We start from the raw sequence: 27,802 nt of genomic DNA on the forward strand, positions 1-27,802 counted from the left end.
ATTATTATTATTATTATTATTATTATTATTATTATTAGTTTTTTGCAGATAAAATGCAGAAAGAACAAGCAACTAGAAGTTTTCAAAAATATGTTCAGATATGTCAGAATGTGGAAAAAAATAACCAAATGCCACGTTAGTTCTGACATGACAGTAAATACTGGGGCCTATTTCACCCCCACCCCCTGTTTTTTCTCCTGCTAAATCACATACCTCGCAGGCTTATCGTTTCATGGCTGCAACTCACACAAGCATGCCCTGCAGAGTAAACTGAGCCTTTATGTGCTTTTTTCTTTTCTCTTTCTGTATGTGTGTTTTCTCTCGGCGTGAGTCAGAAAGGTAAGGTCCCTCGACTCCCAACATCAAACACAAACGCTGCTCAAAGGGCAGCTTATCGATGAAATCCCTCGCCAAACAGCGCCGTATTCTTCTCAAAAGACTCGTGAGGTGAACTGTTGGCGCGGGGCTATCAGATGGTTCATCAATAATCAATCCGCGAATTGAAAGGAAACAGGCTGTTTGTGTCGGGCATTAAAAACAAACCTGTCTCCACACATATATTTATATATGTTAAATATTAGACTGTAGATTTTTTTAACCCTGTGGGATGTTTGACACTTGGAGATATCTTTATTTTCAAAATAAAGAACGCAAGCTGTAATTTATTTTCCTTTAGTTGTAGGGTTCGGTAAATAAAAGGTATAATAATCATTAGAGACTATTCTCCTGCCACCTAACAGAGATATAGGTCTTAAACAGTAAACAATGTGGTAGCTAAGCGACGGGGTTAATGATGGGCGATTTTCGGTTATGGCTTGACCAGGGTAAGTTGTTTTCAAATTAGCGCTGTCATGTGTCATAAAGCTATAATTTCAGAGCCTTTCAGTCTGGATACGTAATGATAATAATTTATCTTTAAAGCTTTTTTTTTTTTTTTTTTTTAAATCTTCCAGCTTCTAGGCTTCTACTCGCTTTCATTCCTGATGCTGCCTGAAATAAGTGAGGATTTAAAGCATACACTTTAATAAAACTTCTCTGGATGTTTATCCGTTGTCTTGAGATAATTGATCTTTACTCCACATGGTCCAACCAAAGTAAATTTTTCCTTCCATTTGCCTATCTGACTTTTCCGGTCCTGCTGCACTTTTAATTCCTGCAATTTTATTAATTATATGGAAACTTCTTTATTTCTAGACCGGAATGTACTCAACTATTCACATACTACTGTTTTCCAAAGTCACCCAGCTATTCAGACCTAGTCTTTATTTGACGCCCGAGGTGACCATTATGTTTTGGGTTTTTTTGTTTTTTATTTTTTAATATTCTCTATTTTTTCTGATACTTGCCGTATGCATCGGTGGCCAAAGTACATGCGGCTCATATAGTACAGTTAGAAGCCTTAGTCCACAACTGGACCACAAGTTGTTTATGTGACTTTTGCATAAGTCCCATTTTACCACAAATTCTGCAAAACACTCAGAGAACTGGGGCTCAGCAGTGCTTTTTGCTTAATGGGGGCTAATGTTAATACAAATGCAAGAACGTGAACTGATTTTCTACAACTTTGTATTTAAAATCCAAAAACATATTCAGTCAGTATTATCGTATAAAAATGTGATGTTCAAAAAAATTAGGCACTAAACTCAAGTCCGTCTCTTTTCCAAGCACGCAGTTGGGCTTTCCCTTGAAGCCAGAGAAAGATACAGTTTAAGGGCACCAGGCAGCCCCTAGAAAAGCAATTTTAGAGACTTTAAGTGAAATCTTACCAGCATCAGAAACTATCTTCTATTAGGTATTTTGCAGAGCAGGTTTTGTTCGGGAGAGAAGTGAGAACTTTGGGATTACATTAACATGTCTTTGGCGCGGTGTGTGGTCTTTGTGTGCAGCTTGTAGCTGTTGAGAATGACTTGTTGGAAACGTGTGTGCTCTCATCGCTCTCTTTTGTAGAAACCCACAGTGCAACTTCTCAAGTCTTCCTGCCTTTATTGTGGGCTGTCTTCATGAACCCCAAGCAATTAGTCTCTAATCTCAAGGTAATCATATTTGAGTTAGTGACTAGTTGCTGAATTTCATTCACCGGGGACCCAGTGTATCAGTAGTACATAGTCAATACTCAATTTAAAGTTGAGGAGGACAAAATGTATATATATATGTATATAGCTTCAGAAATGAAATAAAAGCGGGGGCTGGGGTCTCTTTAACTTTTATTTTAATTTTTCCTCAAAATGTATAAATTGTGGATTTCTTTTCAGAGCACATTAAGCATTTTATTAGATTCTTTATATTAAACCCAACAAATATTGACATCGCGGTAAAGAGACAGCCTCACAGCTAACTAGTTAACTAGTTAGATACAGTGAGCCTTGCAGGGCAGTTATCAGTAGCTTGTTTTTTTTTTGGGTTTTTTTGTTTTTTTTTTAATTTGTTCTAAAACTACAACTTACAAAACAGTTTTCAAAAGTTATTTTTTTTATATTGGGAAAAATTCAAATAAGAGTAATGCTCACGTAGATTACCTATTAATATTAACAGACCTGCAATCATTAAGCAAAAACTAGTGAGTCGTTGGTGATTTTGTTCACTGGTGTGTGATTCCTGACATACATACTGCTTAGTATGTGACGATGGCGTGGCCTATTCTCGGCAGTAAGAAGTGCTCCAATAATTATTTGAATTTCACATAAACTAATAATAATAATAATAATAATAATAATAATAATAATAATAATAATAATATGCTAAGTAAGTGTTTGTAGTGCGTTTAGTTGCTTTTCTTCTGATTTAGATGTTAATGATGACACGGGTGCTGTCCACGGTGCTGAAAAGAATACGTCAACGGGAAAATGAAAAATGACCACAAAGTCTGCATTTATTACATAAAATATACTCAAAAAATGCATTTTCATATTAGTAGTTGTATAATCTTATAAATCTATATGTATATATGAAAACTGTTCTTTTTAAATACAGCCACTCTCGTTCTTCTTTCTTAAGTTCCTAAACATATCATTGCAGCAGGCCCAAGCATTCATGAGGATTACAAATAGGACAATTACACAGCAAATGCAATCACCCCCCTTGGTAAATGTTATTGTGAGCTAGCAGCAAAAATCTTTAATTGTGCTACGTTTATCTGCTTCTTCGAGCCATTGTGCAAAGAGCGCAAACGAGGGTCATTTGCGAACTGAAATACTTTGCATGCAAAGCGGAACACAAGATGCTGTAATACTTGACCTTTCAGCATAATTGTTGAAGGCATGAAATGCAGCATTCAGAGCTCGCTGAGTGGAGTCTTTCTTTATCCCTCCCTCTGATGAACAAAGCGCATTTTATATATCTTCGGTGTTGGCTTTGTTTCTTTTGAGAAAAATTTCCCTGAGACTGGCTGCAATTTATCTTCATTTTAATAATACTGCTTGGGTAAAAAAAAAAAAAAAAAAAAAAAAAAAACCCAAAACGAAAGAAAGAAAGAAAGAAAAAAAGAAAAAGAAAAGAAAACGGCACAAATCACACGACTTTTCAATTCAATACTTAATGGACTTCATGCACAACCCAAAAACCGACGAAACTTGTAAATAGATGTTCTCGTATATTTTTGCACGAGTAAAAAAAGAAGTCTGTAAATTAATCATGTTTGGCAGCTGGGGTTCAACATATTCCTCAAGGACAATTAAGGCAGAGAATTTTGCAGATGGTTAAGTTGCATTTCTCATGTTGGACGTTGTCGTGAATCCCAGTGCTGCCACTGTAAAATTTCAAGAAGTAACTTTGTTCAAACCTCTCAATGCAAAAAGGATAAAAACATTTCTAGAATTTCATAATTTAATTGAGTAATCTATATAAAACAATCAAAATCACAATTAAAAACATTCCCTAAAGTGATCAACAAAAATTCATTTCTCCTTTGAAATTATTGAAGTAAGTAAAAGAAAAAGTCCCAGGTATGTTACACTATTTACAGTGGGGTGCAGAATTTCTAAATACTAATAAATTTGTATGCAAAATTCTGTATTTGGATTAGACATGACACTGAAACATTTAGATTCATATTTCACTTGTTCCTGATCATTTTGTAATAACATCAAAATAAGTAAAGCACTTTAAATTGTCTGGAAAAAACTTATTCAGAGTTCTTGCATAAGAGATTTCGGCTAAATCATCACCAGGCTCTTAGGTTTTGTAGATTTAACATGTTTTTTTCATTAAGGTAATTGATTGTAAGGAGAGTGTCATCTGCATAGATGTTAAAGTCACCGTCAAAAAGAGTGTCAGTTTTGATTTTTTTTTTTTTTATTGTTTGTTTTATATTGTTTGGTTTGGTTTTTCTAAATGAAACAACATGAGGATGGGGTCTATAAAAAGGGGGTGCAGATTAGCAATCATCTTATATTAAGAAATCTAAAGGGGAGTGCTGGCCTCTGCACCTCCATTGCCAGAGTAGGACAAGAGGTTAAAAAATTAGATCTAGACAAATTCGATTTTAGAAATGTAAACAAATTGTAGGATGCTTAAAATCAAAATACACATACCAACATATTGAAACCTCCCAAAACAGAAGCTTCATGTGGTCACGTGCCATTTTTTATGATGGTAGTGGTTGCCACAAATTATGTTCGTTTAGATAATTTTATAAAATATTGAATTTGTTGTTTTTGTTGTTTTACAGAAAGCAAATAAATCATTTTAAAAACTGACACAGAGTAGGACTTAGAAACTGTAATTTGTTCTGATTTCTAAGCTTACACAGACAATTTGTAAAGTAAAAGGGAAACAGTGATACTGCATATATTTCTTTGTCAGAGTTGGATTATATCAACCAGTTCTGGCCACAGAAAACCTGAATGCCCAAACTGAGCAACGGTGAAAGAGAATTTCTAATAAAGCTACAAATGCATGTTTAATAGATGATACATATTCAGTTTGCCCAGATCAGATAAATAAAAGGAAAGCATTTTATTTCACTAGCTTATTAAATAAGGACGATTGTTCTTGAAAATATTAGAAATTAAATCTAACCTCTGTGTACTTACTTATTTCTGACTTGTTATTTAGACAGGAATGCATACCCACAACTTATTTATGTAGATTCACACTGAGGACATACTACAAGCCAAAGGTTAAACTTGAAATCAGCAACAAACACCAACAAACTAAATGTTATAAAATAGCAGGTGGTTAAGTTTCTTATATTATTGATAGTTTTAAAGTGAAAGGAAAATCTGTTACAAAAATGAAATCTTAGTTATGTGCAATAACACGGTTATATCTGCTGTTGGAGGGCAGGCAGTGTGGGTGTCACATGTTAACCGTAGGCTCTCTTCATCTAAACTAATGAAATCATTTTCTACCTGTATCCATAGAAGACCCAGTTCGGCTTAAGTTCAAGATACATTAGGAGTTTTTAATGTAAGTAGCCATAAAATTAGAATAGACTTGGAGCAGAAAAAGAATAATAAGTAATAGGCTAAGGATTTCGGGCTGTAGAAATTGGCATTATGAGTAGCACTGGACACCAGGATCTAGTTGGATTTAACTTAAACAGTGGACATTATACCTCGTATTCAGTGACCATGTTTAGAAGCAGTGTCACCTGATTTCCATTCTCTTGTTACATATCTCTCTTGTTGATATTATAGAACCCTCTAAATATTGATAAAAATGTATTGATAAAATAAAACACTTTTTTTTTTTTTGCTTAACTGACTTTGCTGATACTTTTTAAGCTACTTTACTTTATTAACTAGTAAACTTTATTCTGTGTCTTAACTTTTGTATTGCCATTACAGCACTTAATTTTCTTATTTATTGCATGCTGTTTTGTTGTACAGTGCTTTGTGACTGCTTGTTTGTGAAAAGCAGTTTATAAAACACGTACTACAAACACTTAATACTAATGCTCTTATTTAATTACTTAATATTGTGCAAACTTGGGAAAAAAACATTCACAGCATATTTTTACACATGTGCACTTAAGACACTTAGAAACAAAAAAAAAAGAAATGTTTTGATCAGTCTTTATACTTTACAACAATAAATTGTTAATTTTCTTTAAACTTTAAGTTTTTTAGACATTCCCCACCCTTCCATCGCTAAAAAAAATACCTATTTACAAGTACTGTTAAAATCCTCCGAACTATATTTTGGCCATGGTCCTTAGTTCCCCTGTCCTTCAGAATAGGCCCTGGCCTGCTTTCATGGGTCTGTATGAGCTTATTTCAGGAGAGGATCTTATAAACACTGCAAGGTTACTGCCATCCTTTATGACCTGAGTGGGTATAGTTTTTTTTTTAATCCAAAAGACAAAATGAGCAGGTTCATATCCAAGCATCATAAACCAACCCAGTTTTGTATGGCACAATACATGAATTGTTTCATCAACTCTCCATACCTTCAAAACTACTCTACTTGTGTGTTTGTCCAAAAGTAACAGTCTGAAATATGTTTGTTTTGTGCACTCACCCAACACCACATAAATGTAAACATACTTTTGACATTTGACAGAAATGTGGATAAGAATAAGGCTGGATTGAGACTTAAGTCTCTGTGTGGAAGGTCCTCATCAGGATAGAAATTCAAGTAAACGAGTGAGCTGGTGTGCGCGCCCACGCTGTGTGTGTTCCTGTTAAACATGCCAATTAAATGAGACCAGACTAAAGCGGAGTTGTCATGTCTGTGTACAGTACCAGCAGGAGTCCTTTAGAAACCAACGAGCCATCACTAACCCCGTTAACACCAGACCCTCCAGACCGACCCGGGTGCCGCTGCTCGCTCTATACGCCTGCAGCAATAACTTCTCCATTTAATGAAGGTTTGAATAGTCCAAGGCTATCCCTTTCAAATAGTGAGACCTAAAGTGAATTTAAATTGATTTGCATGCTATAAATATGAGAGCACTTATGAATTATAGGCTATAATAACATTTTTTAGAGGAATTAACACAAAAAAGTGTGTTTAGTTTATAAAGGATGTTACGCAATATTAAAAGGAGTGCTGCAGAGTAACCAAGTGGATATACTCAATATCTATATGTAAATGTAAAGATACATGGGCTTACTCCGAGCTCTGTTTTCTATTACTCTTCTAAACTGATTTGAAAGCTACAATTTACAAATTAAGATTTTAGTAAAAACAGCTTCTGTTTAGTGACTACTCATCACTGCAGTTACCACTGACCACCTACAGCATTGGGAGTACTTCATCCAAATAAAAATTAATGATAGCAATTCTCAGCTGATAGGTATAATGAGTCTACCTACTTTTAACCATACTTTATTTTATTTATTTATTTTTACAATTTTTAACCAATACTAAGCTTTCTTTTTTGTATCTGGTATTGTTATATGTGCCACTGCTATGAATAGTTCTTCCAGAGCTCTATGTAACATTTTCAGGTAAGAAACCTTAAAAGTCGAAACCAGTTACCCTGATTTTTCTTTTTTGCTTTGCCCAGTAAGCATTAAAGGCTTAACACACATGCCTAACGTGAAAACTTAAAGCATAAAATGAATGAAACTTCCCATATGCTCTCAGTAAAGAGGGACAACTTGATTAAACCGCACTGAATCCATGGATAATCCAGCAGTCAGTCCATTCTCCTGTGTGAGTGAATGGTGGGGTAGGCTGCGTCTCTTTGCAGACTGAAAAAAAAATTCCTTGAATGTTGCTACACAATAAGCAATCAAGATCCCAAAGCCTGGACATTTGACAGCTTAATGAGTTCAGGCTGCAATCACTTTAAGAAAAGCCATGGTCCCTTTTAACCAGAGCACAGTCTATATGAGCCGAGCTGAGAAAAGGCACAGCGCGTCCATTTAACTCACAGTAAAGACGCACATAACTACAGGTTAATAAAAACACGGGGTGGAGGTGGATGTAAATAGGTCCTGTATATTAGGACCTGTTGAGACTTGCATGTTTTGTTCGGCTACAGGAGGAGGGGTGATATTTGCCCCCCTAATGAAATATGTCATTACGAGGAATTCATGTGACACAAAAGGGGCGACAGTCAAAAATTGCCCCACTGCTGTTCAGTAATTATATAGTTTGCCCTGGCAGCGCCTTCAGGCAGGTGGCTGGTCCATCATGCAAATGGCTTGGCTGTGCCGACATAATTAGCCACTGCGAGCCGCTTAAATTAACAATTAGCTAACATGCAATTCTGTTCACAACGCGGTAGTTCTCCTTTTTGGCCAATTGTCACTGTATGTTATTCCGGTGGCTGAATTGCTCAGTAGGATATAGGCTATGTGGTTTCTTACTTGGTCAATTTACAGGGTAAATGAACGGAAATCGACAGAATGGGGGTTTATATCCTAATCCCCAAAGAGAAGCTGCATGGCAGCGCATTTATGTTAAACACTTAGTCGGGGGAAAGAAAAAAGCCTATAACACACATTTCATGGATGTCAGGCTGACAGGCAGCTCAATATAGGGGTGTCAGGTGTTGATAGTCAAATGGCAGTTTAACAGAAAACAGCAGTGTAAGTGAGAGTGAATCGGACTCAGGGGCCACACGCTGCGCTTCAGCCAGCCCTAAAGGTTCTGCTTTTTTAACCTCTTCACTGATCCCCTTGCAGCCGGCGTCCAAAACACTATTGCCTTACTGCAGGCCAATCACGGCCCACCCACTCTCTCATTATTCTCGCTGCCCTCCGACATGACACGGGAACAAAGTAGACATTAAGCAACATTAAACCCAGGGATGGGAGTAATCAGGAACCCGTTATCTCTTAATGAAGGAAAACACATGCGGAGCGATACACATAGCGGGTAATCAATAGAAAGGCCTGACAAAAGGAATCGGAGAGCCCAAAAAGGGAAAATGCAAATCAATTAGAATCGTTGTTTGCTTTGAAACCGTTCAGTCTATTTCCATTAATTACATGTTCATTAAAAGTAATTCGTCTAGGCTACACACCAACAACAGTTGTCTCTCCCCTTGTCCCTTTTTTAAGGAGTGATGGACAAGGGAATGGCTTGGGTCCAACTTCTTGTTAGCATTTAATCTGACTCAGGCTGGGACTTTTTAGGGGGGGAAAGGAGTTTGAGTCAAGCTGCCTCAGTAAGTCCATCTGCTGAACGATTTATTCTGAGCTAAAACTGTATGAAAGTCATGCTTGAGCTCAATTTAAATACCTTAAAAACTCTGTGTTGGTTCTAATCATCAAAAGGCAATTTGTACAACACTTATATTCACTCTCATTTAGTTTAGCCTGCCTATTTGCTTAAAAAACAGACGAAACTGTGTTTTTTAATAGAGTGTTATGTGGAAATGTCATGTTTCACTCTCACAATCAGCATGCTATCTTATCTCCTTTTTTTCCACAATCTGAGTTGCTTTTACCAAAGGCCCACAACCTCTTGTTGGTTGCTATAGCATTTTCAAGCACCATTCTGCTAAATCCCAACCCCCACATAGACCTGCTCTGCACACTTGTAATAAATTATCCTCAAGTGAAACGACTAAAAATGAGCTGGACCGAAGCTGGACAGGGCCACTTTACTGAATCACACATCATAAACATTTTCATTTTTGTGTGACTTGACCCCCAAAGCTTTTATACAGTCAATGCATGTGTCTGGGTCTTTCATCACACATGGTCTGAACCTTGCCAACTCTATGGGCCTACTGTTATTGAAGCTCTTATCTGCCTGCTGATGACTGATGTTATGCAATCACATTTTGCAGCAGCAGTAGACAAAATCTGTAGGCGGCTGGATGCATCTCTTATGGAGCCTCCTCCTTATCCTACAGTGTGAAGTGCAAACATATGGGCCTGGAACGCTAGTGAGGAGAGTGCTGATTTGTTGATTAATTAAACATGTCGTCGTCCCGTCCCCCCCCCAAAAAAAAAAAAAATTGCTCCCTAAAATCCCACATTCACAATGCCGTACCACCAAGTTCAGTGTTGAACGAGTGGAAATCTGAATCAGCCTCTTTATTCCATGAGCCCCATCTTTGCCAAATTGATTGCAGATTGAAAATAATTTTTCAGCTCTTGACTTCAGCTATTCACCACTCTGAATTGGTTTTGCTACTGTCACGTTGCCACACAAATGTAAATAAACACATTTTAGTCTTCAAATTATTGTTCAGCTAAAATTTGAGGGATATTGTCTAATGTGCAAAGAGAAATGACAGTGCTAGGTTACTGTAAATACACTGTCATTTTGAATAAATCCTCAAATCCCTGATTAATTTTTCGTTTCCAGAAAATCATTTCAACATTTTTTTTAACATGCAATAACGAGCACAACTACTAATACATGTAAGTGCACCTCCAGCCATGCCAAAAAATGAGGCCGTTATAATGATTTTATTAAATGCATTATACTTAAAATGCTTAATATATGTACATATCAATGTCTGCCACAAACTCTTTAGCACTCACCTCTTCTTGTGGTTTCCCAGTACAGGACCAGTGCCTGCTGTGTTTTGGCAGGAAATCAATACAGGGAGAAAATCTGTTCTAATCATCTGTACATTTACCATCACAATCAACAATCAAAGCCAAGACCTGAATCTTTATTTGTAGGCCTGAACTGAACAATTTTCCCACTGTGAAAGGCAAGCTAAATTAGAACCCTTGGTTCCTGTTAGTAGCTCTTAATGGCTCTGATTTGTGAACTGCTAAATGAGGTTATGTAAATTGATCCTGAATGTAGGCAGAGGCCCCCAGGTGACAGGTGCAGTCAGCTGAAGGTGGGGGCAGGGATGGTGTCATGCAATGGGGAATGGGGGAGTAATATGGTAGGATGTATTTACAGGCCCGCAGGGAGACAGAGTTGCAGACTGAGATTAGGTGCATTACCTGGGAACTGAGTGAAAAGTAACACATTTTTAGTTGGGTTTCTTTTCAGTGTTACAGAATTATTTTGTCACTGCTCTTTCAATTCCTAGCAGGATCAATCCAAACAAGTAACAACAATGAAAAGATGCAAAGTATATTTCTTTAATAAAAAGTACTTGTTTACTTTTCCATTTCACTTTCACTGCATTTTAGATACAAATTTTAATTTATTATACATGTGTTCCCTCTAAGCTGTGCGTGTGAGCAATCGCGCGCTGCTGACACGGTCTCCCCACACAGAAAATCTGCGCTGCGCACAAAAAAAAGATCCAGCCTGAATTGGAGTAAAAGTAAAAACATGTATTTATTTTATATCGCTATTTTTCAGTGCGCGGAGACTGTGTCAGCAGTGCACGATTGCTCACGTGCTCAGCTTAAAGGGAACAGTGATGTGGACATCTGACATCCAAAACACAAAAAATTAGTGTGTTGTTTTAACCAAGTCCATGCTCTTCATGTACCATTTCTGCATTTGTAACCAACTTTGTACAAAAAAAACCAACCTTTCTTTTAAGTATCCATAAAAGCAAACAACATATAAATATTTATGGAATAACACTACCTATAATTTAGTAATAAGCCAGCCACTTCATTAGTTACCCTGTGACACATATATCAGTTTTGCCCCCCTTTGCTTTCAGAACTTCCTTAATTCTTCATGGCAGACTCAGCAAGGACGATTTTGGTACGTATTGACATGGTAGCATCACACAGTTGTTGCAGATTTCAGCTGCTCATTCACAATGCAAATGTCTTGTTCTATTGCATCCTAAAGCTGCTCTACTGGATTAAAATGTGGTAACTGTTGAGGCCATTTGAGTACAGTAAATTCATTCTCATGTTCAAGAAACAAGTTTGACATGATTAGAGTTTTCTGACATGGTGCATTATCCTGCTGGAATCAGCCATTTGAGGATGGGCACACTGTGCTCATAAAGGGATGAGCATGGTCAGCAACAATACTCAGGTAGGCTGCAGTGTTTAAAAAATATTCAGTTGGTGCTAAAGGGCCCAAAGTGTACCAGAAAAATATCTGCCACACAATTACACCACCAGCAGCAGCCTGAACTGGTGATATTGATAGCAGAATGGATTTAAGCTTTCATGTTGTTTACAACTCTACCTTCCAAATGTTGCAAAAATTAAGACTCATGAGGCCAGGTTGTATTTTTCCAGTCTTCTTTTGTGCAATTTTTTGAGCTTATGTGGATTTTACCCTCATTTTCCTGTTCTGAGAGGAGTGGAACACAGTGTGCTCTTCTGCTGTACCCCATCTGATTCAACGTTGAATGTGTGCATTCAGAGATGCTCTTCTGCATAGCTTGTTTGGTTGCATAGGAATCTACAGTGACATCAACAAGGCATTTTCACCCTTTTAATTGCTGCCCACGGGATATTTTTCACTTTTTTGAACCATTATCTCTAAGCTCTACAGATAAAAACCCATTCACCCATATTAGCTCCATCCCATTCATTTAAAACTTTACAATGGTACATAAGAAGTAGGTCTATTAGAAAAAAGATTCAAAATGACTTAAAAAACCACACTGGTGGTTTTATTGAGATGAATAATGAATCCTGTTACATTTGAAACATTTGTACTATATGTACATTTTGATTAAGAGGCGTAGTTTTGTACCTTTACTTGAGAATTGGAATACTTTTTCCACCAGCTGTACATGCAGGGCTTCTACTAAAATTGCTGGTGATCCTCAGAAACATTGTGCATCCCCACTACAACATCACTTTCCTTTATGCTTTCTCTATCATTATTCATGACAGATATCTCATGTTAAGTGTTAAGGCGCACACGAATATGATTCGGACACGTTTCCATAGCTCTAACCGAAGACATAATAACAAGGGAACTATCTACATACAGCCTCTCAGGGAAAGACTGCTGAGTGATTGAAGCACTCTGACTCACCGCTCTTCACTTCAGCCATTTAGGCTCTGCTGACTACTGTCTCAGCTGCGTTAAGGACAATGTAGGTGGACTAAGTTGCCACTGGTGACTTGGTCAGACTTTTATAAGTATGAAACCCAACCAGTAGTGAAATGTAATTGGCTGCATTTACTTAAGTACAGTACTGGTGCAATTTTATATTCCACTACATACATTTCACAGCTGTAGTCATAGCTGTAGCTTTCATTGTGACTGTAATAGTTAGTGACTATGTATTGCCAGACTATAATACATATTCTTAAATTGCATCTGTTTAGAAACTGCTAGTGAAGTAACAGTCTCTGTAGGTTCATTACTACAAATAACTACTGTAAGAGTAATTCATTAATTGAAAGAATGAAAGAAATGCTCTTAATTAACCAAACATCTCCTTGGTTACTAGACTAAAACTAATTTGAAAACTAAAATGGAAAAAACAACTGGATTGTGTATTATCCTCCAGGCCTATACTCTGGTTTTTATCTAAAATTCTCAGAATAGTGCTATTACACATAAATTATAGTGGGTAACTTTAACATTCTCTTGAGAATGGCAACTTCATCACGGCTTCACGGGTGAACTTCACTCAAAACTCCCACTGTTTTATCCATAATCTTAATTTTGTTCACTAGATTCCAGTTTTCTCATGTTTACTCCTCTCCACATGCAGAAGTTAGTCATGGAGTTCCTCAAGGATCTATGGTAGAGCCAATACTTTTCACATTACCCAAAAATTTACTTTTACCTGTAAATCAGACCAAGTAAATCCATTGAACTATAAGAACATTGTGAATTGTAAACTTTTTAATTTCTAAATCAAGAAGTTTTGTTTTTAAGACCTTGAAAACAGTTACTCTGGTTGGCATTACCATGGCATCTGTTTTTATTGTGAGCATTTATGAGCAGAACATTTCATTAAATATTGTATATTATTTTAAAAAAATATATCCTTAGGCCTTATACCTTGTCAAAGTTAGGACTATCCTCTGTCAGAGTGATGCTGAAAAGTAGTCTACACATGTTTTACTTCCCTATTCTAATTCCTTATCAGAATAACCCCATAAAAGCCTGGCAGCGATCCAAAATCAGTACTGATCAGAACTAGCAATAAAGATCAAATTCATCTTCCAGAAATAAAAATAAAATTAATTCCCTTAATGACTAAGCTTCGTTGTGTTTTTAAACTGATCCCCTGTTGAACCAGGTTTGATTTAAGGGTCAGAAACCCTTTCTACTTTTGAAGCAAAGCTTAGAGCTGGCAGCTCCTGACTATGCTGCTACAGGACCCAGTTCCTGGTTGACCTCCATCATCCAGTACTGCTGCTCTCATTTAATTAACTTTGTATTCTCTCTGTTTTTCTCACTATCTCTGTGCCTTTCTAAGTCTGGCTCTCTATCTGAATATTTCTGATCTAAGCTTACTGGCTCACCAAGGCTTGGTGGTTATTTTCTGTTTTTCAATACTGATATTTTCTCCACTCATCCTATTCATTACAGGCAGCCTTCCCTGGATTTGGTCATGCAACAGGTTTCTTCTTGTTAGAGGAGTTCTTCCTCTGCACTGTCACCAAATGCTTGCTCAGCTGGAATCATTAAGTTTCACTTGATAAACTACCATGAAACAATTTCTATTGTGTTCTGATAAAGCTGTTAAAAGCTACATTTGAAAAAAAGAAGGTAAAACCGTATATGAACACTGATCAAACACCAGACCTCTTGAATTGCTCCATAACATTCAAATTGACCTGTATTAAGCTGATTAAGCAAACGCACAGGAAAGAGCTTGAGTGCTGGTATAGACTTACATCTTTCTCTTGTGATTGTAGACTAAATGTGGCAGAAACAGCAGTGCACAGCAGTAAAAGCCAATTAATAACTTCATGAGGATCCTTAACACTTTGTCCATATTATTAATGCTCTTCACAATCAGAAGTGGCTTAAAGCAATAACTTACCTCCCTGTCCCTTGTGGCTAACTTTTAGTTGAGGCTGCATCACATTGCATTGCTAACTCACAATGAATTATGAAGAGCTGGGTTTCCCTTAGTGTAAGCAGGAAAAAGATTCTGAATAATTCCTGTAGCTGCTTCCAAGTAAAGATGTTTTTCCAGTTCTCTTGCCTATAGTGTGTGCTGCAAGGTACTGTTTTGGGGCCTTTTCTTTTTTTCTTATATCTAGTCCCTTTTCAGCATAATTTAAAATTTCTTATCACTCTATGCAGATGACATCTTGTTATATATCTGTTTTAAGCTTCAAGCTGTTTCTAAGTTAAATAGTTGTCTAGTTGGTTAGATTTTATTATCAGCTGGATGGCTGAAAATTTTCCAGGAGAAAATAAAAGTCCTTTTTTGTGCCCTGAACACATTTCTGATGGAAATTGTAGTTACACTTGCTACATTTGCCAAAATGTCTATAGAACACTTTGATTCAGCTTTAACTTTGCTAATGTTAAATATCTGGTTCACGCTTGCTTTTATCACTTAAGAAATATTGCTAAGCTGAGCTCCACTGTGTCATACTCTGATTTAGTCATGTCTTTATTTCATCACATCTGGATTATTTATATTCATTGTTCACATGTCTTAACAAAACCTCTTTCGAACATTTGCAAGTGGTTCAGAATGCTGCCACGAAACTTTTGAATAAGTCTTCCAAGTCACTCGCCTCCCACCTCTCACTGTTGCTAATTTAGTTCCACTAGCTCCCAGTTAACTTGAGAGTCTGCTTTAAGATTTTGTTTTTTGACTTTTAGAGCCCTGCATTATTGAGCAACAGTGCACATCAGTGAGCCTTTACATGCATACATCCCCTGCAGGTCCCTGGGGTCATGAGATTAGGATCTGCTAGCTGTGCAGCACACAAGACAAAAAAAACTAAGGAGACAGAGCTTTCATGACAGTGCTTTCAAGCTCCCTTTGAGCTCGAGATCTGTGGACTACATGTTTTTATGTTTTATTATTTTCATTGTGAAGCATTTTGTGATATTTATCGTGAAAAGTGCTATACAAATAAAAAATTTGAATTTACTAATTTACTATTTTTGTTGCCAGTTAACTAATGGTAATTGACTTGCATCCTAAACTATGTCGATAATCATAAACTTAAACCCGATAAACATGGTACTATTGTCAATACTGTATCACCAGCCCGAACGTGTTGGTATCACACAATTCTAGGTCCTGGGGTGAGTGGGAATAGAGGCAGAGAACATCCTCGGCAGGTCACCACTCCATCACCGGGTCAGCAGAGAGACAGACAACCACACACTCTTACATCCACACCAATTAACAAGTACAGCTTTGGACGGTGGGAGGACTCCAAAGCACCTAAAAGCAAAGTCTAATGACTAGTTGTCTAGTGTAAAAAAAATTTAAAAAAAAATGTATTTGTGTTTAAAAAAAAAAGTGTTTCTATCAACTGAAAAGTTTTATTCTCCAAAATATAATAGCATTATTTCTTTGTATAAGCCATCACATGTAAAAGTCCATATAATTATATATGTATAAATGCTTGTATATAGATATAGATTTACAACAGTTTATGAACTAGTAGGAGCCCAAATAAACCTTTTTCTGGGACAATAGCGTTAGTATAGGGAGACAAGCGAGGATGTGTGGCAGTGTAACAAGGAGAAACAACAGCAAATAGAAAGAGAACTGCAGTTGATGGGTCTACCAAACAAAGCAGTTCTTCCCCTGTTACACTTCATAGGGAGGATTAGGAGTTCAGTGGGAATCTGTGACCAAGTGGACAAAAGTGGCAGCCCAGTGATTTCCACTATATGAGTGGACATAGAAGACAACAGTACATAAACATTTTACCTTTACAGTTCATGCACATCTTCAGAACTAAGAATTCCAAAAGTGTTGCAAGTAATGTGCCAAAGCAGTTCAGAAAAAGTCTGTAAAAAGCTACTGAAATCACTCTCAAATCCAGCACCATGACTAGTCTTTTTTTAAAAAACATTTTTTCTGCAAAATTTACATTTGTTTCCACATATATCTTTTTATTACTTAAAAGCAGTACGTAATGAGCTGATCTGTGGGAAGCTTGGTCCCAAACTCACAAGAAAGGAATACTTTTAATTATTCCTCTCTGGTGGAAATGAGACAAAACCTTCTTACTGCAATCCACTTCGCTCTTTACATTGTGCTGCCTCTTTCTCCTGATCCTCATGTCTGGCCTTTACTCCGTCTCATGCTCTGTCAACATAATCTGCCACCGTGCAGCAGACAGGCTCAAAAGCGGACCTTTTTACTTTCCTGCAGGTGGCTGATGTGGCTGAGGCAAGAGGCAGCAACAATCCCTCTTCACTCACTTCCCTCTAACACTAGGACCACCTTATTTCCTGTATAGCACAAATTCCCTCTGCCTGCCAAGACCACATTCTTGTAAAGCAAAGAAAAAAAAATCTTATTAAGTTGCACAAAGAACCATTAAGGTATCCTTGTAACACTTTTTAGCAATTCTCTATAATGGCTTTAGCATTTACAAGCAGTGCATAAATACTTAATAAATGGTTATAAATTCTAATGTTATGTTAGGAATCTACAATTAATATGATTTAATAACAGCAAGAAAAACCCGAGGTCAAATCATTCTCTGGAAACAAGTTAGTGCATTTAAATCAGTTTGCTGTACCTTATTTTCAGCCAATTAGATAAATACAGTACTACTTATGTTGATGCATCAGTAATAATGACCCCACAGTGTAAGCCAACAATGACTAAGGCCGTTGTGCATGAACAATATATTTTTAGGCTGTGGTACTTGTAAATACTTCTTCAACCACTGTTTTTTTTAATCCTCTAAAATTCTTTTTAAGATGTAGGAACATATTAGAGGAAAAGGTGACATTTAAAGATTGTGAATATCTGTAATACTTAGTTTTGGTTTCAAAATGTAAATATAGCTAAATGTAAAAACACTGAGCTCAAGTAGGCTATCATGTTTTTTTAATGGCTCATATAAATGCCTTAAATCACAACTCTTCCCCGTTAGAAGAATAAACAGCTCTTTGGTCTGAAGCCAGCCAAATTAAATGAGCAGTTTTTTAATTTCTGAGCGCCTTGCTGTGTGGGAACATTCAGCAATAGCTCAGCATGTCAAACCATGTCAAGTGTTACAGTTCCTTCCTGTTTTGGGGGGGAAAATATCACCTCAGACATGAATTAAAGTAAAAAGGCTTGTCTTCAGACCCCTTCCTAAAATGATTAACCCTCCTAAAGAGCATTATTGAGTTCTGAGTGGTTGTGCCTTCTCTTTGCCTGTAATTGTTCTTTTTCTGTTGTTTCCTTCATCAGTCTCTCTCCTCATTATATGAAAAGAAGGGAAAAATGTCTGAATAGAGGAGGGAGATTTTCCCACAGTCACTCAACACAGAAAAATACGCCATTGTAACCAGGTTCCCATCCCAATGCCCTGCTGCACAGTCCACTGCGGTCAGAGGGACAATATCTTTATAATTGAGTGACCATTCTTTCGCCTGTTTGAAAAGTAAGTGACTGAGAATACAGTTAACGGCACATTTGAGTGAGTTCAGTAGACGGGGAGACTGCTTTCACAGTGTTTTAAAATAAACGTAATACAAATTGCAGGTCATACAAATATATAAGAACTGGCACTCTAAACATATAGTGAAAATAAAATTAGACAGATAAACGTGCCATAAGACAACAGAGAATAAATGATTTAAAACATGCTTTAAAAGACGTTAAAAGAGAAAGTTCAGAGACTGGACATCTTTGGGCATTTAATAATATGTTCCAGATGTGGCACTACTTACAGGCTTGTTTTCAGGTAGAGAATACAAGTCATACAATTATTTTATTAATATTAAAATAATACTTGATTATTAATAGAACTGTCTACCAGTGTATGACGTTACAACATTAGCTTAATAACTTGACTAGAGGCATCAATAAAATGTTGCTTGACTGCTAATAGATTACTGTATAAAACCACAGGGTCACTAATGCATGAAGAGGGCTATTATATTTGATGATAGTCATTAATAGGCATATTTAGTTTGGATTTTATGGGAACAGACTGAAGAGAAGTAGAAACAGTTGGGTAAAAGATGAAATGTGCATGAAGTTTGGAAATAAAGCTATAAAACAGGTTTTTCAAAGTTTTATAAAATCAGATTTCCTATATATATATAGATGATCTTACCCACCCTGCGTCGAAGAACAGTTCAAAGATTTTTAAATTTCACATTTTAGAACTTTATTTGTTTTTTATGCTGTTTGTTTGGGGGGGTTTTTTTGTTTTTTTTTTTCAATTTGCTAACATGGAGCCTGATAATATCTAAGTATCTAACATCTATATCTACAGAAAACTGATATATACTTAATTGTAATTGCAGTTTTAAAAGTTGATCCTTGACTTTAAGAATTATGTAAACAATTTCCTTTCAATCTGTTAAAAGACTGAAAAAGAGAAATGCCTTAAAGCTTTCAGAAATACTTGCACAATACAACCCAGTAAAAATAGTGAATTTAATTTAAGCATTTATTATTACTAGTATTATAGCAGTAATATTAATATTCTCACAACTACGGTTGTGTGCGTGTACGCATGCGTGTGTGGAGCCTGCACTCGAACCAATCAGCGCACAGTATTCTTCGGCTTGTCGAACAGCAATGGCGGAGGCAATGAAGCTAAGTAGAAATCATGCTCCTCCCAGTGACTCCAGTAAAATGTCCAGCTATACAGACTGTATGGATTCGTTACTGCAACTGCTAGCAGACTTCGGGGAAGAGGTTTGTTTGGATTGTTTAAGCTGCCTTGTTTCGGACATCGCTCCTTTCAGTCCGGGGTGTTAGCTGGCTGCATGCTAATGTTTTTAGCAATGTGGTGTTAGCAGGGCTGTTTAGCGGACCCACACTGTTCATTCATTGTCACTCACACAGCGCTGTGGTGCTTTTTTTGACAAGCAGATTGTTGCAAAGTAACTGTGCTTTAAATGGTTCAGTGTTGTTTTTAAAGTAATTTAAGATATAAGATCGAGCTTATGCCTTGACTGGGCTTAACTAGGCATTCTGTTTCATCAGTAACAGCAATGTTTCATGTCATTATCCCTGTTGCCGTGCTTCTCATATTGGATTGAATACACATCTAAATAAACCTCTTTATTCCATACATGCAGTAAATGATCTCAAGCCCTGCTATTTGTGTGGTAAAGCACAAATAAAATATGCATTAAATAAAATAAAACCATCGCCTTTCACTCGCTTTATGAATCTATCGAAGTTCATTATTTTCCTAAGTCTGGGATAATCTTATTTTTAATTATGTATTGATTGACCACCATTGCAAAGCCAAATGTATTAATTTTACAGTGACAAAAAACAGCTGAAAACAAGAGGAAACTAATCCTGTATTTTACATTAAATTGAAGCTGATACCACTAAATGCTTTTTCTTGAACAGTAACAAATCAATAATAATTACCCAGTTAATTATCAAAAATAGTTTATGTATTTTCACATCAATCAATTGTAACTTGCATATATGAGACAAATGTATATATTGTCCTGTTGGCATGCAATTGCATGTTAAATGCTGATCCACAGTAACATCCACACGTTGTCTTTCCTGAAATTAAGCTGAAATTTGGGGATGCTGCTTTGAAAATAGATGTCAACCCCAGCGCTGTGAATCTCCAATCATCTCCACCTGCTCATGTTTACAGCTCATTACAAGGACATATCGCTAAATTACAGGTAAAAACATTAGAGGAATTTCAAGAGCTGACATAGATTATTATGCAGCTTTTTATTGTGTTAGCATTGCAAGGAAATAAAAGTAGATTAGAATTAACAATATCTGAATTTTAAATTTTCGATTATTCTTCAGAGCTTTAAATAATTACATCTAATATTCTTCTTTCTGGCCTGCTGTTTATTTAGGCTGTTTCAGAAAGCCTAAAGGCATTGTTGGATGCTGAGGCTGATGCATCCTCTTTAAAGAACACATCAGAAGATGCTGTCATCTCATCTTCAAGCAGTGCACATACGGCCACGCAGTCTGAGCACCATTCGCACAGCTCCGGGGCTACAGAGAGCAAGACGGCGGCTGATGACGTCATGGTTCAGATCCGAGCTGGGAAGTCAGAGGTTGGTCGCTGTCAGCAGATCTGTCAGCTGTTCTGGCAGTGAAATTTTAGAGCCCTCTTTACACTCTGTCAAGCAAATGAATAATCATAAGTAATTGCTCCAGAGGATGTGCACATGACGTGCCGCAGCAAAGCAAATGCTTGATGGAGACCTGATAAGCTGAGTTCGGTAGAGAATAAGGGGTCCTTTAGTGCTGCGGTGGGGTAGAACAGACCACATTGCTGGAGGGTTTTGAGAGAGGGCCAGGTCCTTGATGGATTATGAAGTGGATGCTCATTACTCTGAGATTGCATGTGGATGAAGGACAAGAGGCCCCATTCTGTTGTGCATTTATTTTGGTAGCCAAGCAAACAGTATTCATATTCCATCATGTGATGATGGCAAGCAGTTCAACTTTTTTGGCTACCTGGAAATTTGTGAAATGTAAATTGACGCACCCTATTTGTCCCACATCATTATCGTTAAATAGTCAAAAACATAGCATTCTTGCCACCTCATCAATCCATTGTATCTTATTATGTTGTCTTCATTGTAACCCTAGATTGAGCGAAGAATATCTGCATTTATGGAACGCAAGCAGATGGAGATCAATGAAAACAATGTACGCGAGTTTTGCAACGTGATCGACTGCAATCAGGGTGAGAATGGGAGAGGGGGGGGGGCAGGGTGGAGAGGGTGCCTGCACACAGATTGCCAATGTTTGGGAGAGAGCTGATTTCCACAGGCGAGAGGTCAGGCTGAACTGCTCCAAGAGTGGGGCTGAAGTAGCTAACACACTCGGCCTCAAAACACAACCCGCTTAGTCCAGAAAAACACGAGACAGAAGAACCTTTTTTAAATTCAAAGCCTGTGTGAGACACCAGTAACAGAAATCAGGAGTAGTTGTTATTCAGGTGTGATATACATATACAGCTTTTGGTAATCATGTTTAATTGCATTTGGTAATTCTAATTGCAATTTATATTAAATGTGATCATCTGTAGAAAACAGCTGTGCCAGAACAGATGCAGTATTCACTCCTTACCCGGGTTTTAAAAGCCACGTAAAAGGTAAGAAAATGTCACAATTTTTAACAGCTTCTTTTTTAAACTATCATTTGTGTAATTAAACTAAAACATGTTGTTTACTAGAATCTGTTTAGGACCGAGTTGTATCTTCTGTGTTTGTTTCTTGGCTGGGCAGTCACACGAGTGGTAAACACTTACGGACCCCAGACCCGTAGTGGGGGAGACCAAGCAGAGGCTGGGGATAAACAGAGGGGGCCATTGACGAGAGACTGTGGAAATGCAGCCATAGAGGAACGACTCAACAACATCGAGGCTCACCTCAAACTTCCAGCAGGTGAGAGACAGGAAGTTATTGTAAGGCTCAAATTATTTTTGTCTTGTATATAACATTATACAATATATTTAACTCAGCAATTACATGACACCTTTTATTGGCACTGTATTTTTTACTTATAGTAAGCCTTTATTTATAAAGTGATCTATTATTTGGTTTATCTGTTGTTATCAGTCATTCTTTGTTTGCTCCTACTCTAAATTTCAAGTCTTGTGCAGTAATAAATTTTCAAACTGTTCAACAAGTGTTTTACTCCTTAGTGGGTCCAGTTCCATTGAGTGTCTACCAGCGACTCAAGAAGTTGGAGGATCGTATACTCGAGTTGGAGGGACTCTCGCCTGAGTACTTTCAATCCACAGTGAGTCCTCTGGCTTCAAAATACAAATACAGATACATCAAAGGCGTTAATAGTTATTTATGGCAGAGGGCATACATGTTTGAAAGAGGAATGAGAATATATTTTAAGGCACTGAATGTAGTTTAATTGCCATGTGTCTTAGTGAAATACTATGAGTTGCACAATTTGTGTCAGTTTTAGCCAGTTTATTGCCAGCTGCCAGCCTGTCTGCTGCGATTCATACAGTAAGCAGGTGCTGCATTTCACCTGAGGAGTCTGACTGAAAGAAACTAACCATGAAGGCACACCTCCCTGTTCACACAAAAGACTCTCCGGGCCCTCGTGAGACTGAAGTTTACAGGCGTGTTAATGTGGAGCATATAAATCATGCGTCCTGCTCTGATTAGGGTTTTTGTGTGTGTGTGTGTGTGGGGGGGGGGGGGGGTTCCCCCCAACGTGTTGTCAGTGATTTTTCTTCCTTATTCAAGTCATAATAATCATAGAGAATTTGGAAATTGTTGAACACGACAGTCTGCTCCTTCTCCGTTTTGTTTTGAAGTGCTTTTATGTTGTCAAATTGGAACTGAAAACAACTTTGCTTCCATTTCCAAATGGAGTTGCAACTAGTTTGCACTTCTTAATGACTTTTGAGTATTGAGGCTCTGGTTGTGATCAGGATGCTAGTTTAAGGTTCAATTCACGACAGATGGCACCCTTTTCGTATTGGAGAAAGACAAAAGATACTGCATTGGTAAGGCTTTAGTTTAGTTCGAATTTTAGTTTGTCGAATTTTAGTTTGTCCATTTTACACACTGTCAGCTCAGTTGTGTATGATGCCTAAATTGGCATGGAGAGTATTGGTTTGTTGTAGGAAAAATCATTTCAGAGTGATATCTACTTACTGAAAGGAGTTTGTGGGTTATGAGAATGGAATTTCTTCTGTTATGCTTTGATACTTCAACACGTTTCACTCTTCAAGTAACACTTAAGCTGATTTAAATCAGAACTGCAGTGCCTTTGGTTAGATTTACGTAAACGTTTAGGTGAGGGCAGACGGATGAATCTCAGAATTGACAACTGTTCATTGCTTTTGAGATGACGCTGACTCAAAAGATGACAGTAGGTAATTTATTGGACTTTCTATTCAACCTGTCAGACATCAGCAGTCACACAGACTCTGATTTCCCAAGCTGAAGGAGTCTGTCCAGTGTGTTAGTTATCTAAGTGTACTTGAGATGCTACATGTCTCTTCATCCTGGTATTTCTCAGCACAGCATGCTGCTTCTGTGAGTATGCTGCTCTCCATCTGCTTTTGACTCACTGCATGTTTGTGTGAGCTGAGCAAGAGTTGTTGAGTGTCTTTGAATAAACTGATGAGGATGGGGGTCTTTTATATTCCAAGTTCGCCCCCGCCCCTCCAACCCAGCCCTCCCTTTTTTGCATTAGTTTGGTGTTTTCCAAAAAGCTGTACACAGTTGGCCCATGATTCCAGGGACAGCGTTTAAATACTGAATATTAATGGAAGCTTCCTAACAAAATTAGACAGCAACATATCAATAAAAAATTTGACCGTGTTTGAAAATTGGAACTAAAGGTACAGAAGCTTACGCAGTCTCACATACATGAAGTTTTCTATTCATTTTTGATGAAGGTCTTGTTAGGTGAGGCCACCTTTATCTGTCTCTCAGTGTTTATTGTTTACCTATTTATTGTAAAAGCATCCAATAAGGACACAAAAAATGTTTTAGATTAAAATGGAGCCTTTCCTTATCCTCAGCTTTGTGTATTCCCTTTTTCTACTGCATTGTATTCCTTTCTGGGATAATACTTTTTTCTGTCCTTGAGAGGGCAAAGTAGGAAGGAGCACAGATGAGCACCTCAGTATGCTTCTCAAAGCTTGTTTAAAAATTGCCCTAATTAAGAAGGTCTTATGTGTATTTGTGTGCTTGCTTTGTAGAGTCACCTGCACAAACGACAAAAGACGTCCTCTGCTCAGGTTTGTTGCGTTTCCTTTCCTCTCGCAGTACTTTGTAAGTGGAGGTTAACCTATATCAAGTGAGCTGATCAGTTTTTTTCTTACTTTGTCCTTCAGTCCTGCAGCCTGACAGAGCTGGATGAGAAGATAAGCGCAGTGAAAGCAGCTCTGCTGAAGAGGGCGACTGAGTTTGGGCCTGAATTTGGAACAGATTGTACATTGTGATATATTCATAAGCGCAAACAAATACTCGAGTTCAGCTGTTCAAGCATTTAGTGTGTCATCATTTTCTTTTCCTCCAACTCTCAGCTACTCATTAGCAGCATTCTCATCGTCTGTGTCATTAAAAACTCCAAAAAACTCTTCATGTGACATTTGATGATATTGGATGGAAATCGTGTACTGCTATAACAGTTAAATGAAATATAAATTTTCTGTAAATAAATCTATATTTTCCTCCATGAAAACCCTGACTCGTGGTTTCATCACAGCTATTACTATATTAGTTAAATCTAAAACTCAAGCTAAATGCAGTTTGTGACTTTTATAGGTAGAAATTAGTAGTGCAAATAATATTAAGCAGATTGATCAAAAAACAATTTCACTGTGAATAATTTGTTTTTTAAATGAAAGCAAATGTCAACATAGTATCCAGCCTTATAATCAGTATATTTTTGCTTATATTATAACTTTATAAAAAATAAGTAGTTTCAAATTTCAGCTCAAATAGATAACACATAACCTAAAATACTCTTAAATTTAACATTATAGAATGCATGTATATTGGATCTTTGACATTTTCATTTTCACACCCTAATGATAGGAAGGCAAGTGTGTGCGTTTATGCATGACATTGTGTGTGTGTCTAGTCGAGATGAATCAGAGAAAGGAGGGAGAGTGCACCTGATTTATCTGCCTGACTGCTGTGTGACGATGATCACCCCTAATGGTTGTCATTATAACAAATGACCTGATTACTGCAACTCTGTTTGGGAAACATATTGGAGACCCAACAAACCAGCATTAAATGGGACGCTGCTGCGTTTGACACTGTGACATGTTCATAAAAGGCTTTTGCATAGAGCTTTAACTTCGCTAGTGAGTGAAGCTGTAATTATGATTTCTTTTTTTCCAGCTATCAGCAAGTCTGAAGGGCTGTTGCTTTATCTTGAAACTGCTTCAGTAAAAGAGGATGTATGTAGAAGCTTAAGAAAAATACTAACACAAGTATTTGTCACGCAGATTTCTGCATTTAAAGTCGTATTTTTGAGCAGCAAATTTATCAAAAGGAAAAAAAATACTTAACTTTTACCCCCATAAGTGTTCATTGGTATTAGAAATGGCACTGTTTTTAACACACTACGGCCACAGCTGGTCGAGATGATAATCTGAAAACGTTAAATATTTATAAGGAAAATTTGATTTTAGTAGAACTTGCATCAATTCAGAGATTCAGAGAAGGAAGGACCATTGCATATTATCTTGGAGAGTTGATGTCATGAAATAAATAAATAAATGTAAAGTAAGTACTAACAAGACCTGTCCAATGAATGTAATTATATAAAATGTGCAATAATATCCTCTTAAATTTAGTGCAAATATGAAGTGTCATAAACATTCAAATTAGCTGGGTTTTAATACTGTGAAGTGAATGAGCCCAGTTTAGAGGCGAGAAAAGCACTCAATTTGTTTTTAAAACATAAAACTCAACAGATTGATCGAAAAAAAATTTTTTTAAATTCTATATTATAATATTGTATATATGTTATAAAAACCAGCAGCTTGAATTCATGGCTAGCAGACCCAGGCACAGTCTATTTTTCAGACACACAGGACAGAAATTCTTCTTCTTCTAACTGAATAAAAATAGCAATGTCATTTTCAATATAATTTTTGCAGCAGGTGTGACAAACTGACAAGTCCAGAAAAACACAACTTTCTCACGTCTTGGGAAATTACTGTAACTCCCCTTCCTTTTCTCTCCAGTTGCTCTTTGTACATCTTGTCAAGATTTATTTCAGAGTTGATTGATGGAGTGACCTGAATACAACGGCAGACGTCGCATTGTGTTTTTCGGAAGATATTTCATTCTAACGCGGAAATGGGGAAATTTCTTTTCACCCCTTCTTTCAGGTGAACCCCGCTTGTTGGGGTCTGTCCATCTCTTGCTCATAGACTGGAACCTTCTAGGCAACAAGGGGCCACAATGTGCTGGGAAGGGGAGCACTTGAGCTGTGGCGATGTGGACGCGGGGAGGCCGGGGGTATTCTCATTGTTCCTCTGGAGCTTTTGTCTCAAACACAGTCCCCTTATGAGGGTTAATGAGGACAAATTGGTCTGAGTGTAACAAATGGATTATGGAGTTGGACAAAAGCTCGTATTTTGTGGGCTGCTTTCTCTGGGATCCACCCATCATCTGCCCATTGAGCCAAATACGCTATCTAGCGTCTACGTGAAGTGGCTTCCTAAATATCTCATTATCTTTATCCTGTCTGATTTATTCACTGGCACATTATGCATGCAGCTTCCTACGGTGGATCTAACAAAAATGTAAAGTTTATGTCACAGTAATGCAGTTTCAAATCATGGCAATTACCTCTCCTCTTTCCTACTGCTTATATCAAGAACACAAAGTCAATATGTCAACACTAGTGTCAGTGGTTGGTGCTCTATGGCTATGTAGGAATAGTGTACCTGTACCCTTCCAAATGAACAAAGAGCCACTTCCTTTTTGACTCTATGTAATTCCTGGCTGTCAATCAGTCCTTCCTCTGCCAGATGTCTTAAAATGTCCTTGGGAACCTCAGTAAAAAGACACAGAGGTGTTCCTTGTCTTCCGTGGGTCCAGTATTTTTTGTGGGGTCGAAGGAGAGGATTCATATCCATTCATATCTCAGAAACTCCTAATGGGCTCCAAGTCCTCCAAAAAGAAAGCTCTTTCCTGTGACTAGTCAGCTCCAGTCTTTATTCATCTGTGGCTCAGTGTCAAAAAAGACTGTTGCTCGTTTGTGCCCTGAACAATGAGGAACAAGGCTGAATCTCTAGCTGGGAACAAAAGACAGAAAACAGGCTTTTCACTCTGCAGAACATTAGATTCTGACACATTTTGCCATGGCAGTTTTTTCCCCATCCTGAGTGCTGTGGCTCTGGTCTTTTAAAGAGACCACCTGTTGGCAACAAGCCTGTTCTTCATTACAGACAGGCCTATTATCACAGGATGAGGAGCGCCACAGGCT

At 37.4% G+C, this 27,802-nt stretch overlaps 1 protein-coding gene across 1 annotated transcript; it reads left to right on the top strand.

The window, feature by feature from the left end:
- Positions 1-19,425: 19,425 nt before the first annotated feature.
- On the top strand, positions 19,426-25,033 carry mbip (MAP3K12 binding inhibitory protein 1). Its single transcript, XM_006798793.3, has 9 exons — positions 19,426-19,558; positions 20,404-20,520; positions 20,707-20,913; positions 21,455-21,551; positions 21,897-21,962; positions 22,096-22,254; positions 22,515-22,612; positions 24,549-24,587; positions 24,684-25,033. Exons 1-9 carry the CDS (start codon positions 19,439-19,441, stop codon positions 24,789-24,791), a joined length of 1,011 nt encoding a protein of 336 aa, XP_006798856.1. The 5' UTR covers positions 19,426-19,438; the 3' UTR covers positions 24,792-25,033.
- The last annotated feature ends 2,769 nt before the right edge of the window (positions 25,034-27,802 follow it).

Source organism: Neolamprologus brichardi, chromosome 19, assembly GCF_056152115.1.
Source record: "Neolamprologus brichardi isolate AB-2024 chromosome 19, ASM5615211v1, whole genome shotgun sequence".
Lineage (NCBI taxonomy): Eukaryota > Metazoa > Chordata > Actinopteri > Cichliformes > Cichlidae > Neolamprologus > Neolamprologus brichardi.

Bases quoted from the DNA above. Each gene is read 5' to 3' on its own strand.
- mbip (XM_006798793.3), top strand. From the start codon at position 19,439: ATGGCGGAGGCAATGAAGCTAAGTAGAAATCATGCTCCTCCCAGTGAC. The intron at 21,552-21,896 runs GTGAGAATGGGA...GATCATCTGTAG, and splicing joins CGTGATCGACTGCAATCAGG to AAAACAGCTGTGCCAGAACA. The intron at 22,255-22,514 runs GTGAGAGACAGG...TTTACTCCTTAG, and splicing joins TCACCTCAAACTTCCAGCAG to TGGGTCCAGTTCCATTGAGT.